Source organism: Dermacentor albipictus, unplaced genomic scaffold, assembly GCF_038994185.2.
Source record: "Dermacentor albipictus isolate Rhodes 1998 colony unplaced genomic scaffold, USDA_Dalb.pri_finalv2 scaffold_16, whole genome shotgun sequence".
In the NCBI taxonomy this organism is placed as follows: domain Eukaryota; kingdom Metazoa; phylum Arthropoda; class Arachnida; order Ixodida; family Ixodidae; genus Dermacentor; species Dermacentor albipictus.
Window position 1 is genome coordinate 5,854,714 of NW_027225570.1, and position 15,155 is coordinate 5,869,868.

A 15,155-nucleotide genomic window follows, 5' to 3' on the forward strand; every position below is an offset into this window, starting at 1 on the left:
TGCTTGTTGTTAAATAGTGTGTGTGCAACTTCAAACAGGGCCTTGCAGCATGAAATCTACTACGTTTTCAAGTGAGCAATTTGCTGCTATTTGCATGAAAACTGCTGTATTGCAGGTTGAGAATCGGGAACTGATACAATCCCCCTCTTTCATGTTCCTGTGCTGCCCTCTGACGCATGCCGCTGGAAACGTTTTGGGAGTGTGTCGGCGATTTCGCCGGTTGATTTGTGTACCTGCGCCCATGTTGAGTGCGTGTCGGTTGTGCGTCTCGTGGATCGCGATTAATTAATAATTGTTTCTCCGGGGCAGCATGTCGTTCACCCATTGACTACAGTGGGTGAATAGGCCCGAGTGCACCGTTGTGGTAACAGCGCGGCTAATAAAGGCGCGCCGAGTTCCGTCTGCTGACGCGGCTGTCTTAGAGTTTGTTATCGCTGATGCCTGCGATTGCACATCGCTTTTTGCATTCCTTTTACACATTCACTAAACATTTCGCATATTCCAGAAACCTTCGAGCGCAGCCTTCCACGTAGGATTTGCCAAAGCGGTGCATTTGTTTACATCTACAGCTTCAGATCGCTGTTAGCTTCGGATATTGTAGAAACGGTGCATCGCTGATGTGAAATAATCTCAAAACGTAGCAAAACGTAGATATCTGCACATGTGAGCCGCATTGTTCCTCCCCGAGACGAGCCAATATGAGCGGCCGAGTCACTTAATCAACTGCAACTGTGATCCAGACGCATATATATTACGGGCTGTTACTACTTACTGATTCTCGCTCTTGTTTAACTTCATCATATTTACAGTTTGTACGTGCTATAAAGGATTATTAGAGACAGCTGTGCTCGGCATAAGCCCCAACTTATAGGCCATGTAGTTTTCTCGCGAAACCATGGATGCCATCGCTGACACCGTTGGCAACTGAGCGAGCTTATGCTGCTGTGCCGAATGATTATTCTCTTCTTTCCCGTTTGACGCAGAGGTAAACAGTGCTTCTATGGAACTAAGAAATGTGTCAGTATAACAACACACACACGCCCACCATGTATGGGAATGCGACCGCCGGCGTTCGGGAACGGTGACCAAAATACAAGATGCTGGCACAGCGCTGTGCCGCCGCTTGCCGCTTATTGTGTACGTAGTTATCAAATTGCTGTAGTAGTTATCAAATCGCTATAGGGCCACAACTTAACTATAAGAGCAGTTTACTTCGTCCTGACTGCTTATTTTTTAAGTTCAGCTCCATCGGTAGCGGCTGCACGATCTCGACAGGGTCAAGCCTAGCCCAACTCTCGCTAAACAGGATCAACGTTGACTCAAACTTCACGTGCACGGCATGAGAGGATTGAAGCTCGTGCATTTCAACTTCGAAGGCATATCACCCATTTTGAGCTCAAATAATGATATTTATAAGTGAATTAGCTGCAGCTATCGTGTTGTCGGTTCAATGGCTGATCGCGTTGTGTTCGGTCTAGCTATCATGGTCGGCACGCTGATTTTGTCGGTGCCGTTGACAAGAAAGCCCGTCCCACTATATGACAACTTGCACCCTTCGGTTGCGTCGTTGTTGGCCTATTATGATCAAATGGTCTCAGTGATACTATGCTGAATTGTCGGCCAATTGTCGGTGTCAGCGCCTTGTCAGTCTCGTATCGACGCAGTGTTACCATGCCTTAAAAGAGTACATGAAGCCAGGCACGCGCTGCCACCACCAGCAACAGTGGGCCGACGCTGCAAGAAGACTGCGTCAGCAACATGTTTTTTTAAGTGTCGCCCAATTGTAACGCAGGGGTTTAACGATAATTTTGACAGCCGTCAATGCAAGGCGGCAACTATGAAGCCCTGGCTCTTTGGTCTTACGCGCGTTTCCGGCACCACACCGACGTCGAGCTACCAGAAGAGTTTCAACGCGGTACACGGCACAAGTGTTCGCTGCATTGAGCATCCATGCGATTTTTTTTTACGGGGTAGCTTTTCCCGATATCCGGCTGCGTGGCCGCGCGCGCGTCCCTTCCGAAACGTTTCAGAACTAATCCGCTAGGGCAGGGCGCATGCACCGTTGCGCCGTGAAAAACGTGGATTGCTGTACAATTGGAGTGAAATGAATGAGAAGGCGGACCGAGGGGTTCCATTGTTTGTTAGTTATAACCATATGAAGAAAGGAAGTGAAGCCAAGGAAGTTAACTGTTTTTCTTAATTGAAATGTCTAAAGAAATATTGTCTGTTTCGCGTAAAGGCGAAGCATTGAAAGCTATTGACTGCAAGATCAAGCAGAGTCACTAGCTGGCGGGCACCGGCTGAACCACAGAGTGTGAATTGCACCGTGCATCGTCTCCTATGCCTTACGTGTTTACATGTGCGCACGCAGCTTGCATATTAAAGCCAATTTCTTCTGTGATTGTAGCACCGCCATAAATGCTGTCTGGATTTTTTTATGATGTACAGAAGCATTTAACGTTTCGCTGTCCTTGTGCTGGAGTGAAATCAGTGACTGCCCATGTCAAGCATACAATGTGCTATCGTTGCGCTCTCTGTTCGCCACAATCATAGCAATTTTATTATCGCTTTGTGTTTCTATTAAACCAAAGAAACATTTTTCCTTGCTGTTTTAAAGAAATCTAATGAGTGCAGCGATATGTTATCGCTGTGCTTTAGCGATTTGTTGCAATGTATTCGTCACTCTGCCATCTTTGTGATACCATGCAACACGAATGAGGTGGCGCGAATATCACTGAGTAGTAAAAAAAAAGAGAGAGAATCGCTTGTCCGCACTAACGCAGCAATGGTGCTGTCACCTACAGCTCGATCTCGTGGCGAATAGTAAGGTTTAGCATTGCACTGAAGACGTCTAGGAACGCTGCCATGGTGTGCAGTGTGACAGCAGTGTCGCAACTCAATGACGCATGAGGTGAGACCGAACGAAAACTGTCGGTGTTCGTCAGTGTCCAAGAAAAAAAAGGTGGGTATTGCATAAATTTAGCTTGACATTCCTTACGGTATGGTATTTACACAGCTGTTCAGAAAGAACGCTAATGTGTGTGCATTCATGAGAGCAGTGGAAGCGACAGACCTGACTGAGCGAAGCATCCACTTGGCTTCATCGATTTTGGAGCCAAACGCACTTTGCCTCTGTAGGCCTTCTAATCCTTCATGCGTTGGTCTTGCATGTGTCGTTGATAGCTGGACAGCATTACAAAGCCCTTGCTGGTGAGCGCGAGGTCACGAGTTCGATTCCCGATTGAGGGAGCCACATTCCGATGAAAGCTGAATGCAAGAACCCTCCTGTACCATGTTTTGGCTGCAATTTACGGAATCCCACATGGTCAATATTCATCTGGAGTGCTCCACTACAGCATCCATCATAACCCACAGTACAGTTTTGTTACGTTAAACACGATAATTTTTTTTACAACATTTTGTTTCTTTGCAGTAACAGGTATGGCTCTTAAACATAATGTTGCTGCAACAGGTGTCTGTTAACCACTCTCGTTTGCGCCCTACTTTGTGTGCCAAATGCAGAACATGTGAACCAAGGAAAGAAGAATTGTGGTGGATTTATCTGTTTGCTTGCAAAGCATATTGCTAGCGCAAGTGTTACCTGTGTCCTTTGTTAGTCAGCCATATGTTTGTGACTTGCCTCGATAACTTACAGAGTGTGTTGTTCTGCTGCTCAGAACAATGTTGCGAATTCAATTCCTAATCACAGCAGCCATATTCTGATGGGCTAATGAACTTTGAGTGCATGTTAAGGGTGCCAAGAACGCCACGTAGTCGAAACAAACTCAGAGGCTACCATTACGGTACCTCTCATAGCCAAGTTTTGGGGTGTAAAGCCAAAAAATTTTAATTTTAGATTTAAAGCCATATGCTTTTCACCTCAATGACCACGGTCTTCCTGTGCAAAATGGAAGTAAACAAAGGTGTAAGTGAAAGGGCACATATTTAGGCCATCAAACCTAGAGCTGTCACAGCAAGTGTACTGCACATTGCGTAGGACAAATGCATATTTGTCTTTCTTGCAGTGTTTGTAGAATTAACTTCGTGTGCTGCATTACAACTGTTGAAATGTTGCCATGCACAGTGCACAGAAGGTGTAGCTTAGACTATCATAGCTGAAGATTGCCAAATAACAAGCAACAGACTGGTAACACACTGGTAAACTCAAGGCAGATTCAAATTCTTACTTAGCTCCCAATGCCTGGAAGGAGAGAATACAACTGCCAATTTCCGAGTACACAAAATTGCTGTCTCCTTAGCACTCGCGGATTAGCAAAGCTTGTAAAGCTGCAGTACTTGTGACAAGGTGCTGTTGAATGCTTTGAATTCTTTTTGAATACTAGTATTTCAACCTCAATTTCCATGTTTCTTTTATCACTGAAGGTGTTTGTTGAATTGTTCTGATTGTAGTAGATTTACCAAAACAAGCATTGAAAAACACTGGGAATCTAAATATGAAAGCACAAATGACGGTTAAGAACTGGCAGGCAAATTGGGGTGGGGGGGAAAATGTATTCACTGAGCTAGACACATACAGTCAATTTAGGTTGAGTAACAATATTCCGATTATTACAAGTGGGGGGCAAGAAAATATTGACCACCTTTGTCTTGCTAGATCATATGACAAGAATATTTTTTCATAATGTTTTGTTGCAGTGACAAAATCTTTCTCTAGTACTCAAAGACAAAAGTGGGGTGCATTGGTGCACATCAGTGAACTGGCTTATTCCGTGCATGTGACATTTTTACAGTCTTTTTAAAAAGGCTCTGCCTCACACTTGCCTATGCATGTGCCAATAAGTGGTCCCAGCCTTGCTTGAATGAAAAGAATGTTGAATGAAACAGGTGTTTTAAACAGTACCCATAAGGCAGAATGAATTTGTTTTGTGAAGTTACTTACAGCACAATAAAATGGTGGTAATATACTTCAGTGTAGAGATGCTTTCGCTTTCTCCTGCAAATGGAGCTGCGACATACAAGACAGTATCTATTGATGTTGTTTTGTATGGGACGCAAAAGGAACAAGAAAGGAGCGAGAATACTGGTTATGTTTTTGTTCTTTCCTGTACATCAAAATTACAACTGGTAGCTGAATGCTCTCTACTTTAACAACTGTAGCAATGTGCATGTCACTTTTGAGCTTGTCATGCATGTAGCCATGTAGCATGTAGCCACCTTTGTCACCACAAATGTTTATGATTTCATGTTACCTAATGGAACATTCTTAAGCCTCTGGTGAATGAAATCTTTGAGATTTAGCAACTGCAACAATGCACATGTTGCTTGTAGCCACCTTTGTCACCAGGAATGTTCTTGAGTCCAGGTTATTGAACGCGGTTATATTCAGCATCTGGTCAGTGAAGTCTTTCAACTTTAGGAACTGCAGCAGTGCACATGTTGCTTTACGAGCTTGTGACAAACATGGCCACAGTTCAGGTGCCCTTGTCACCAAGAGTGTTTCCGAGTCCAACTGATCTAACATGGTACAGAGTACGAACTGGTCGTTGTAGCAGGGACATACGTAGAGAAACTGTTCAAGTACCTCCACACACTTGCAACTGTTTCATGGATGTGTGCTCTCCATTCAGATGCGAAAAAAATTGTTTAGCCTTTCTGAACGGTGCATCCAGCCACAGTTGGCACAGCAATGTTGTATCACAGCTGGTGGGTAGTTGTGGTAGCTGCAGCTTCAGAGAAGTATAGAGAAGGTGACAGTTCAAGAGATGATTGGAGTTGTGTTTGACTAGCGTGACGTCGCAAGCCAGTGATGCTAGTTCTCTTGCAGCATCTACCCTATGCGAATGTCTTGAAGCTGTCTGGACACAAATGGGAGTTATGGTAATGTACATTTTCTTTAACTTGTGCAGGTGAGCGATGCACGTGAAGGCTTCTTGGAAAAAGTGCGACACCTGGTGGAGAAGTTGGTAAACTATTGTCCTGTTGACGCAGCTGTTGACCAATGTGGCAAAGCTCACCTGCACGAAGCGCTGCCGCCACTCCTTTCACAGGGTGAGCATCCAATTCCTGCTGCAGCATCTTGCACAGCCAGGTCTCTAAAGCTACTTTTTAACAACTTAGACACGACAGATGGCCACAGGAATATGGTGACCTAAAATGATCAACATTGGTCGAATAAATGATGTCGCCAAGCACAAACCTTTCAATAGAAGGGCTTCTCTTCATCAGGGCAAGTCTTATTTTTGGCTAGGTTGTGCATGATTATTTGCAAAAAAAACACCTGGTAATGCTTGATTCCAGGCTTTCAAAGTTTGCTGTGGCCAAAGCCTTACTTGGAAAATGTGAAGAGCATAGAGCATAAGTGAAAGCAAAGATGAAATGACACTTTTCAACATTGTGTCTCGTTTTAAAATGCCTACATTTTAGTAAATTCTAGCAAAAGTATTTTCAGTGAGAGCTGTCTGCTTGAGGGAAAACTAAAAGTGAAAGGAACCAGAGCTTGCTTGGAAATAGCTAGAGAGTTTCCTGCAGCCCGTCTATAGGGTAATTGTGTGGATGTGTGCCAGCGAGTCTGGACCATTCAATAGGAAGCAATTACAAGAGCAGAAGATCGAAAATTGGACTGTGAAAAGGCACGTGCCCTTCTCGATCTGTTCCAGGCACATCTGCTGTAGCATGGTCTCTGTATCTTTCACTGTGGTCAAGACGTACGCTACACTACAGTCACAACAGTAAATATTTGCAGTTTGACTGGCGAACAGTCATGGCAACTGCGTAACGCAATGCGACATGAGGCTTTCAAAATGTTTTTTAAATTAAATCATACAATGAATGAAAGCACCCATTTCTAGAACAAGCAGATGACAAATGGCAGAACCCACCTGCTGTAAAGGCAGAGGCTCTTTTATTTCCTTGGACTGTAAAACTAGGCCAATTCCAGCAATGCAAATAATAATGTTCTTTGTAGCTGGCAACACTTCTGCATCCCAGTCAGAGTTGACTTTCAAGAAAGCACGTGCAGCAGCTGCTTCTGCTGCACAAAATTTTCTAACATTTACCCTTGTGGTAAACCTTTTGATATTTGGCTTGCCATGATGGTGCAGTGTCTATATTACTCTGATACTGAAGGAGAGGTTGCGGGATCAATTCCCTGCTACTGCGATTGCATTCCGACGAGGCTTGAATGTGAAAACGCTCACGTATAGTGCATTGGATGTTTGTTAAACAACCTCCAAGTGGCTGAATTAATTTCAAGGCTCCCACTATGGCATCCCTCATAACCTGCCAGTTGCTTTAAGATGTGTCCTCAATAATTTAAGTTTAATGAGGATTCTTTTTTTAATGAATCGTTTTTTGATGACAGACCAAGGGCCAGTTTGTGATCCACAGTGTGATGATTGCTATTAAAATTTTGAAGTGTAAGCAACTACTGAGGATTTTTTTTTAACTGTGCAGAGGAACGTAGGCGTAGTGTTCACACTGGTGAACACTGGCACTCTGGCCAAGTTGTGAATGTACAGGAGCTGGATCCGGATGTCCAAGTGCGGCTCGCTCGCAGGAATGCAGTCAGGTAGGTCTTTTGAATTATGAGGCAATTATGAGGAAATTGTGAGGCAGCTCATGTGTGCTGTGCTTTCTAAGGACTCTTTATTGTATCATGATCCAAGCATTCGCACATTTTGCATATTTTTGGCATTGCATTCAAGAAGCAGATATTGAAGACTATGCAGAACATAGGCATCTTGATTCTCAAGCTGCTACTGATGTAAACGTCCAGCTATATTGGACCATGCATTTAGCTTCGCTCGCCAATGCTTCACTCTAGCACATAGAGATGGCAAGCAAATTGCCAAGTTGAGAGGACAAAACGGCCTATGATGTAGAATGACTAAGTGTACAGCTCTCGTCAAACGAATTGAGTTTGGCCAACTCCTGTCTGTGATGTGTTGCGTCTTTGGCTGTCTGCCAGAGTACGGGGTGGTGACGATGACGAGAGCTCCCCTCCGCTTCCAGAGTTTTTGAACAGTGCCGGTGGACAGAAGGCCAACTAGACGTCTCTGGCGTAGCTGTAATCATGCACACAGTGGCTTCACTTTTGATAGGAGTTGTGCAGATAGTGTCAACCTTGCCAGGCGTTGTTAAACACACTATAGGACACCTTCACCATCTGTTGCTGTGATGTGCAAATGCTGTTAAATTTTAAAGGCGGTGCAGTGACCAGACTGACAACTTTGCTGCAGTTACTTTGCCAACACGCACACACTGTGATTCTCATCACTAACCACAAGTGAAAACATTTGCAATTAGTAGTCCTTAATTTGACTGATGATGGGATGCTGATTACCTCCAGGCTGGTTGTAGAAGAGCAGGATGTGCGCCTGTACCAATCTTTCGACAACAGCCGGCGATACAAGGGGCGTGATCCACAGTGGATTCTCTTGGAAGAGGATCAAGCACCCGCCCTGGAGGCACTTTTGCATGCTTACCCGGGGTATCTCAGGGTGGACGACCTCCCTCTGGATAACCCACTTGATAGGCTTGAACTGGCAAGCCTGCTCTATGACAAAGGACTGCTCATAACCAAGCAGCCACTTGAAATATCGGACGACTAGGTTTGCGTGAAGTTCATCGTAGTCGCTTTGTGTGTAAAGTTGTCTTCACAGCCCAAGGAAGCTGGTGCTCCACCCTTTGGCAACCAGTGCCCGCATGCATGTGGCCTTTTGCCATCATGGATGGTGACTCCGGTTGTGGCCTCGTTTACTGCAGAGACATTGTGGCTGTAGAAATGGCCTGCTGTGACAGTAAACACGTTATACAGTCTTTGTACTGCCCACACTTGAATGTTGGTTTTATGAAGTGACCGAGCCATCTATTGAAAGTGTGGAATTTAGTCATCTCAGAATTGTCTTGTTGTTGCTTTAACCAATGGTGTAATTCTCATGATAATAAAGCCAATCAATACATCACTGTTAATGTGTACCATAATTGCGAAGTCTATATCTAGCTGTCAGTATAATAGTGCTGAGTTACATAAATTGGAGCAAAAGGCATCTTTGCTAGCTGAAATTACAACTAATGTAGAATGGATTGCTGGCATATATTTAAATGCGCCAGAGAGAAATGCAAATTTAATGTAAATGGTATACATATTTTTTGAGTGCGTTAATCTTCCTTTCCACTGGCTGCAAGTTTGTGTAGCCGCATGTAAGATAATACATTGCTCTTGTTCGATATGTCATACAAGAAAACATTGGAGAAAAGCAAAGAACACAAGGCTTAAGCTGATATATTTTAAGCACATGAAACTTTTGGCACAACACTGTTGGCTGGTTCCTTGACTCTACTAAGCACCAAGCACTATTGGCACAAGCCATCCACACCTTTCACATGCATTGAAACAGTGTGTAGAATATTTGGTAATGATCATGCTGGCTAGATACTGCCAGTACCTTGAGAGTCCCGCAATAGTGAACAAGCGTTAGCATTTCTCAATAGTGATGCCAACATTCTCATGGAAGCACTTGGGCCAGTAAATGCATCGACACGCATAAGAGCTGGTGATGGCAGCTTACACCACAGTTCTTCAATCACACCAGTTTAAAAACTCTGCTTGTAACTCGGAGCATACCTGGAGGCCAATCCTCCGGGTTTAGTTGACTGGCACGTGACTAGTAATAAAGTGAAAGTTTGCTAGAGTGCTTCGTCAGATCTGTCTGTTACCACCATAAGTTCCTTGAAATGGGAAGCCCAACTTTTCAAAAAAGTTAAGTAGAAAGATGATTTCATTTTGATTACAGTGGACTTTTAGGGCTCCTCTATCTTGTGCTCAATGAAGTAGCACAGTAGTTTGCAGATACCTTTGGTCCCAGGTGTTTTGACAACTGGCGGGCCTTTGTGAACTTGGCCAATAGGCAGGTATAATTAATTCTGGGGTTCTACGTGCCATGACCAGATCTGATTATCAGGCGTGCTGTAGTGGAGGACTCCGGAATAATTAGACCATCTGGGGTACCTCAATGTGCCCCCAATGTACAGTAAACTGGTGTTTTTCACATTTTGCCCTTATCGAAATATAGCCATGGCAAGCGTTACAAATGGTACAACTCTAGAACATGTGCGCGCGTGTGAAACTCTCATGAGCTATAATTTTAGAGTAGGCCAGTGCATGTCAAAACTTCTGGCTCTAGGTTTTAGGCCTTGAAGTCACTGAGCTGCTCTGAAGCTTTCACATTCTGAAAACTTATGTGGGCAGGTGTAGATAAAATATCTAAAGCAAAGCCATATTCTCAATCTGTGACCTTCGGAGATTAAAAAAAAAGCCTAACTGGACTAGTAATCATTATTTAAACAAGCCAAATGAGATGCAAAAAAAAGCAAAAAGAAACTTGCCCTTGGACAAACACTTCATCAGCATTGCTTGCGTCATTGTATGTATATGCTGACTAAATGGGCGGCAGGAGCACCATTGCACAAACAAGGGCATTATTCTCGGTCAATTACTTTTGTGGGTATGGCCAAATTACTCAGCACCAGCACGTCAGCATCTGAGGGCAACAGTATCTCGCACAGTTCTGGGCATGCTGGCACAGTGCAAAGAATGATATTCCTTGTACACTCTAATGTCTGATGCCAAGCCACGCAAAAAAATCATGAAAGTGCACATAGCCCCAAAAGTGATTGACCTAGATTACCACTCCAGGTGCTCATCGGAACAGTAGAGCAATGTTATGTCTCTTTGCACGAAAGCTGAAGGGTCTGTTGCCTAAATAATCGAGCATAACTGTAGTCCAAGCATATGTTGAGCACAGGCGCTTGCTGGCATGGCAACCAAGTGTCCTGTGCTGCACTGTTTTAACACACACAAACATCAGTCGTTTCACAAGGCACCTACGCCTGGAGGCGTGGCTTTGCAGCGGCTTGCTTTGGTTGTTTCATGTTTCCAGCCTTGCTGGGGCGTCCCTGATCTAGCTTGGGCTTCTCGGTGCGAGTGTGCCACACAAGAACTTGAGTGCAGTTTCCAGCACGAGGCTCCAACTCCTCTGGCCCAGACAGAAGCTGCTTCAGCAAGTAAGATTCCTGCTGACCACGGGGAAGCCGAAGTCGGAACTGGGCGTCAGGGTTGTCAAGAAGTAGCCGCAGGGACGCGGCGAAACCTGCCATGTCCAGGGGATAACGCCTGGAAGAAAAAGAAAAAAAAAGCAGGGGCACTGCAAGCGTGGAATGTCAGGCATAACTAGTTCTGTGCTTTTATAATGCAGTGCAGGAGTTAGAGCTGCTACTGATATAGCTAGTCTATGATGGCAGTCCTGTGGTGTTAGCTTATGTAAAGGCATTGCTGTGTCGTGACTGAGAAACAGAAGAAAAGTGTACAGAGATTGAGAACTCACTTTGTTTCTGTACATTGTGACTTGATGAAGGAACTCACTCAACTGCACAACGAGCCAGGCGACAAAAAAGCAGACGGCTACTGTCAAGAACATGTTGCGACCACAGATTTGGGCGACCACTGGCAGCGATCACATGTGTGCTCCAGATGGAAATCGCTGATCAGAGTCACAAGGAGCTTGGGCCGCGGCTGTACAAAGTTTGTGCAAGTTGTCATTAGCCCGTTTTTAAAGTAAGCGCAAACATCACTTCCACGGCAGAATACCAGTAGAGCGGCCCATTAGAAGACAACGCCGACGTGCTTTAGCGGCTACCTGTGACCAGTGTGTTGGGAAAGTGTCTGCGTTCACCCGGTCAACGGAACGCCGGCGTTAGGTTCACCCAAACGTCACGTCCGGGATGTCGATTCATTCTTTGTTTTTCGCGTCCGTGATGTCACATCCGTCTTTGGTTTTGGCGGCAGAATGGCAAGCTCAAAGGTGAGCTACGCTCAAACAACTGGACAAAGATGTGGATCGTTTATTTTGGGGGGCTTGTGCTAGCGTAAGCTATCGTAAGTACTTCACTTTTCCATTCGATGTGCCTCTACTATGCAAACCTACGCTTTCGGCTGCCTGATACTTCATTTCCAGGTTCCTTACCAGCTTATTTTCCTTTTGGCGCATCCCGCGGACCGCCGCACCGATCAGCCAGTGCTACAGTGTACTTGCGCCGAGAACGCATATTAGACGACACTGTTTATCTTAGCTTCCTTGAAACTTGTAAGAGCCTTTTTCACAATAGTGAGGACGGGAACCCGTATTAACAAAGTTCTTATGATAAAACTGGGTACCAGTGCCAACCAATCGTTATGTCGGACATATTGGCGAAGACGGTTCAACCAATCATGAATAACTGTTGTAAACAAAAGCTTTCGCGAATTCAGCGCTGGAATGCTCTACGCTAATGCGAAAAAGAAAGTTTGGAGTGCCCAATCTTAGTGCCCCATTAAATTATGCTATGCTCGCTTGCGCGATTCATTACACGTCGATCATTAATCGACACTTCGCCCAAGCTTAAACCTCAATCAATTGATGTGAAGGGGCTATAGAGAGCAGTAAAACGAACCTTGTACCCCCCCCCCCCTCTTCTCCTAAAAAAGAAATGGTATGTGCTTTATATTGATAGTTTTCACATGACGCCACGGACCCAGCTTTTCAGCGTGCCGGTGCACCAGCATGGCGGCTACGATGATGTCAGTTCAAGCCATTTACACAACAATCCGACATGATAACATGAGATCCTCTTTCAAACGAACGTGTCAATATAACGTTTTTAACTACGGCACACACGAAGATTAACGCGAATGTTAATGGGCAAATGATAACGAATTCCTGACTGCACGTGTCACTTTAACGATCACATTAATGCAAGGATGTTTAAATGCAGAAGCGCGAAGAGAATAAAAGACAAACGAAAGACAAAAGCCGTCCAGCGACTATATATACGTGGCGCGTGCATTGAGTGCCCGTGGACTCATGGACATTCCGTTCGCATCATTACCATACTGCATATTCACTAAGAAAACACGGCACTGCAGCTTATAGTAAATGACAGAGCGATCCACGTTCCCCCCGAAATGAAGAGCCGTACATTGTTCCGACTACAGCCTTTCAGAGGCCTTGAGCGAAAATGACGGCCAATGGGATTATAAACTGATCGCCTGCTCTTTGCGCTGCTGGCGTTATAACACGTTCGTTGCATCGCGTGCCCAAACGCGAGATTTGGCATTACATACTCTTGACAGCATGAGAATTCAGCAGCAAATACACAGCTGTTCAACTCGTGGATAACTTCCACAGACGCACCAGCAGATCAGGTTTGTTCATTACCGTGACGTCATGGCGAAGGGCATGAAACATAATTTACTTAACCGTAGCGAAAAATTGTTGACGTAGATTGCTCCCTGGACGGCGTTTTCTGACTTCCAGCATTTATACACTTCAAAAAGCTTCCTATTAAACAGGCCAAGTTCGTAGTTTCGGTTACATACAACTGAAATTTGGGACTATAGGCCTGGCGAAGCGTCGTTTAGGAAGCTTCAAAAAAGCATGTGAACATTTAATAAGCTTAGAGCGCGACTGAGAAGAGCTCACACAAAGGCACAGCCTGTAAGTAAGAGCAACGAACAGGTGGAGCGCCGCATTTCACTTTACGTGAATCGACTCATTGAAGCTTATAACGTTACCGAGTGCACGTATGCAAGCTTATGCATCCAAATATGCACACTTCTGCTGCTGCTATGGATGCGTGTCCGTGCAACACGCCTACAGTCTTTGCAAATTCATAACTTTTAGTACATAGCGCGTCAGGCATCGTCAAAACTTAACCGCTTTATAGCTTTCAATGAGAGACACGTAATGCGTCTATGACTGTTCTCAGCTTTAACCTAATTGCAGGGGACCTGTCTTGAGCGATAATAAAAATGCGGTGCTTAAGCGAGTAATGTACAGAAGCACGGTATATAGAAAACTGCACCAGATCGCAGAGGTTCAAGCCTGCTAGCGCAAACAAAACAGACTGCGAAGCAGGAAATATAGGACAAGTGCTGCTGCTGCCCGCGCCTTACTGTGACAGTAGCTAAAGAAACAAGCATGAAATTCTCGACTTGTCGTTTTTTTTGCGTGAAATCAAGACCAATACAATAAAACCGCTGGAAATATACTGGTACGCGCCCTAAATAACTTACCCAGAATACCTGCTTTCAAGAACCAGTTTCGGTTCCCGTATATACGCCCCGAAAAAAGAAGCGAATATTTGCCACGAAAAACAATGCCAGTACTGCATGAAGTGTGAACAGCGGTTCGGAGAGATAAAGATTCTTGGCAGAAGCAGGGAAACAAAGGCACGTGAGGTTTTGGAAGCATTCCATATAAAAAAAGAGGGAAAAAAACTGTGTTAATGATACTACTGTGACCCTCTTTAAAAGCGAAATGTCCTATCTAGAATGGTTTGGCAGATGATGCATGATGGTCATTGTGCGCATGTCTGTGATTTTCCTCATATTTCCTGATTTTTCGGTGAATAAAGATAGATGAAGTTGGCGCTTGTCCTGTGTCGTTCTCCCTCTCGTGATTGTCTTAGTTGGCGCTGTTCCTTCCTAATTCGCTTATTCTTTTACACCACCTATTCTTTTGACCACCCGGTGGTGACGGAGAAGGTGAGAACCGGGCGGTATACGAAAGTAGCGCAACCGCTTATTCTTTTACACCACCTATTCTTTTGACCAGCGGGTGGTGTTGGAGAAGCTGAGAACCGGGCGGTATATATGCGAAAGTAGCGCAACCGCTTATTCTTTTATACCACCTATTCTTTTGACCGCCCGGTGGTGATGGAGAAGGTGAGAACCGGGCAGTATACGCACGTAGCGCAACCGCTTATTCTTTTACACCACCTATTCTTTTGACCGCCCGATGGTGATGGAGAAGGTGAGAACCGGGCGGTATACGAAAGTAGCGCAACCACTTATTATATTACACCACCTATTCTTTTGACCGCCCGCTTCTCACCTTCTCCATCAACACGCAGGGCAACAAAAGAAAGCTAAACTTTACCATAGGTGGGAACACTCATTCACGACTGCACTGAAGTTCATACTTGTTCCGCACTTATCTGACATGCGTATAAGATAGTATTAGTGAGCGACAAAGGGTGTCAGTGGGCTTGAGTATAAAGGCCTGCTCTTATACTCAATTTACTCGAGCAGGCGAGTGTGAGTGGATGAGATTATTATGTATATATATGTGAGTCAGTGCCGGTTGGTGTGAATGTAA

The 15,155-nt window shown here is 44.7% G+C and overlaps 2 protein-coding genes across 2 annotated transcripts in view; one reads left to right on the plus strand and one right to left on the minus strand.

The window, feature by feature from the left end:
* Nucleotides 1-2,870: 2,870 nt before the first annotated feature.
* On the plus strand, nucleotides 2,871-8,924 carry LOC139051934 (ribosomal oxygenase 1-like). The gene is made up of 4 exons (XM_070528984.1): nucleotides 2,871-2,962; nucleotides 5,868-6,009; nucleotides 7,414-7,528; nucleotides 8,309-8,924. The coding sequence occupies exons 1-4, from the start codon at nucleotides 2,900-2,902 to the stop codon at nucleotides 8,568-8,570; spliced, it is 582 nt and encodes a 193-aa protein (XP_070385085.1). The 5' UTR covers nucleotides 2,871-2,899; the 3' UTR covers nucleotides 8,571-8,924.
* A 304-nt stretch (nucleotides 8,925-9,228) lies between these two features.
* Nucleotides 9,229-15,155, minus strand: part of LOC139051925 (kelch-like protein 10) — a 47,919-nt gene continuing 41,992 nt past the window's right edge. Inside the window, exon 10 of the mRNA XM_070528958.1 lies at nucleotides 9,229-11,134. The gene's annotated coding sequence lies outside the window, so the exon portion shown is untranslated. The remainder of the gene's footprint in view (nucleotides 11,135-15,155) is intronic.

Bases quoted from the DNA above. Each gene is read 5' to 3' on its own strand.
- LOC139051934 (XM_070528984.1), top strand. From the start codon at position 2,900: ATGACGCATGAGGTGAGACCGAACGAAAACTGTCGGTGTTCGTCAGTG. The intron at 6,010-7,413 runs GTGAGCATCCAA...TTAACTGTGCAG, and splicing joins GCCGCCACTCCTTTCACAGG to AGGAACGTAGGCGTAGTGTT. The intron at 7,529-8,308 runs GTAGGTCTTTTG...GATTACCTCCAG, and splicing joins GCTCGCAGGAATGCAGTCAG to GCTGGTTGTAGAAGAGCAGG.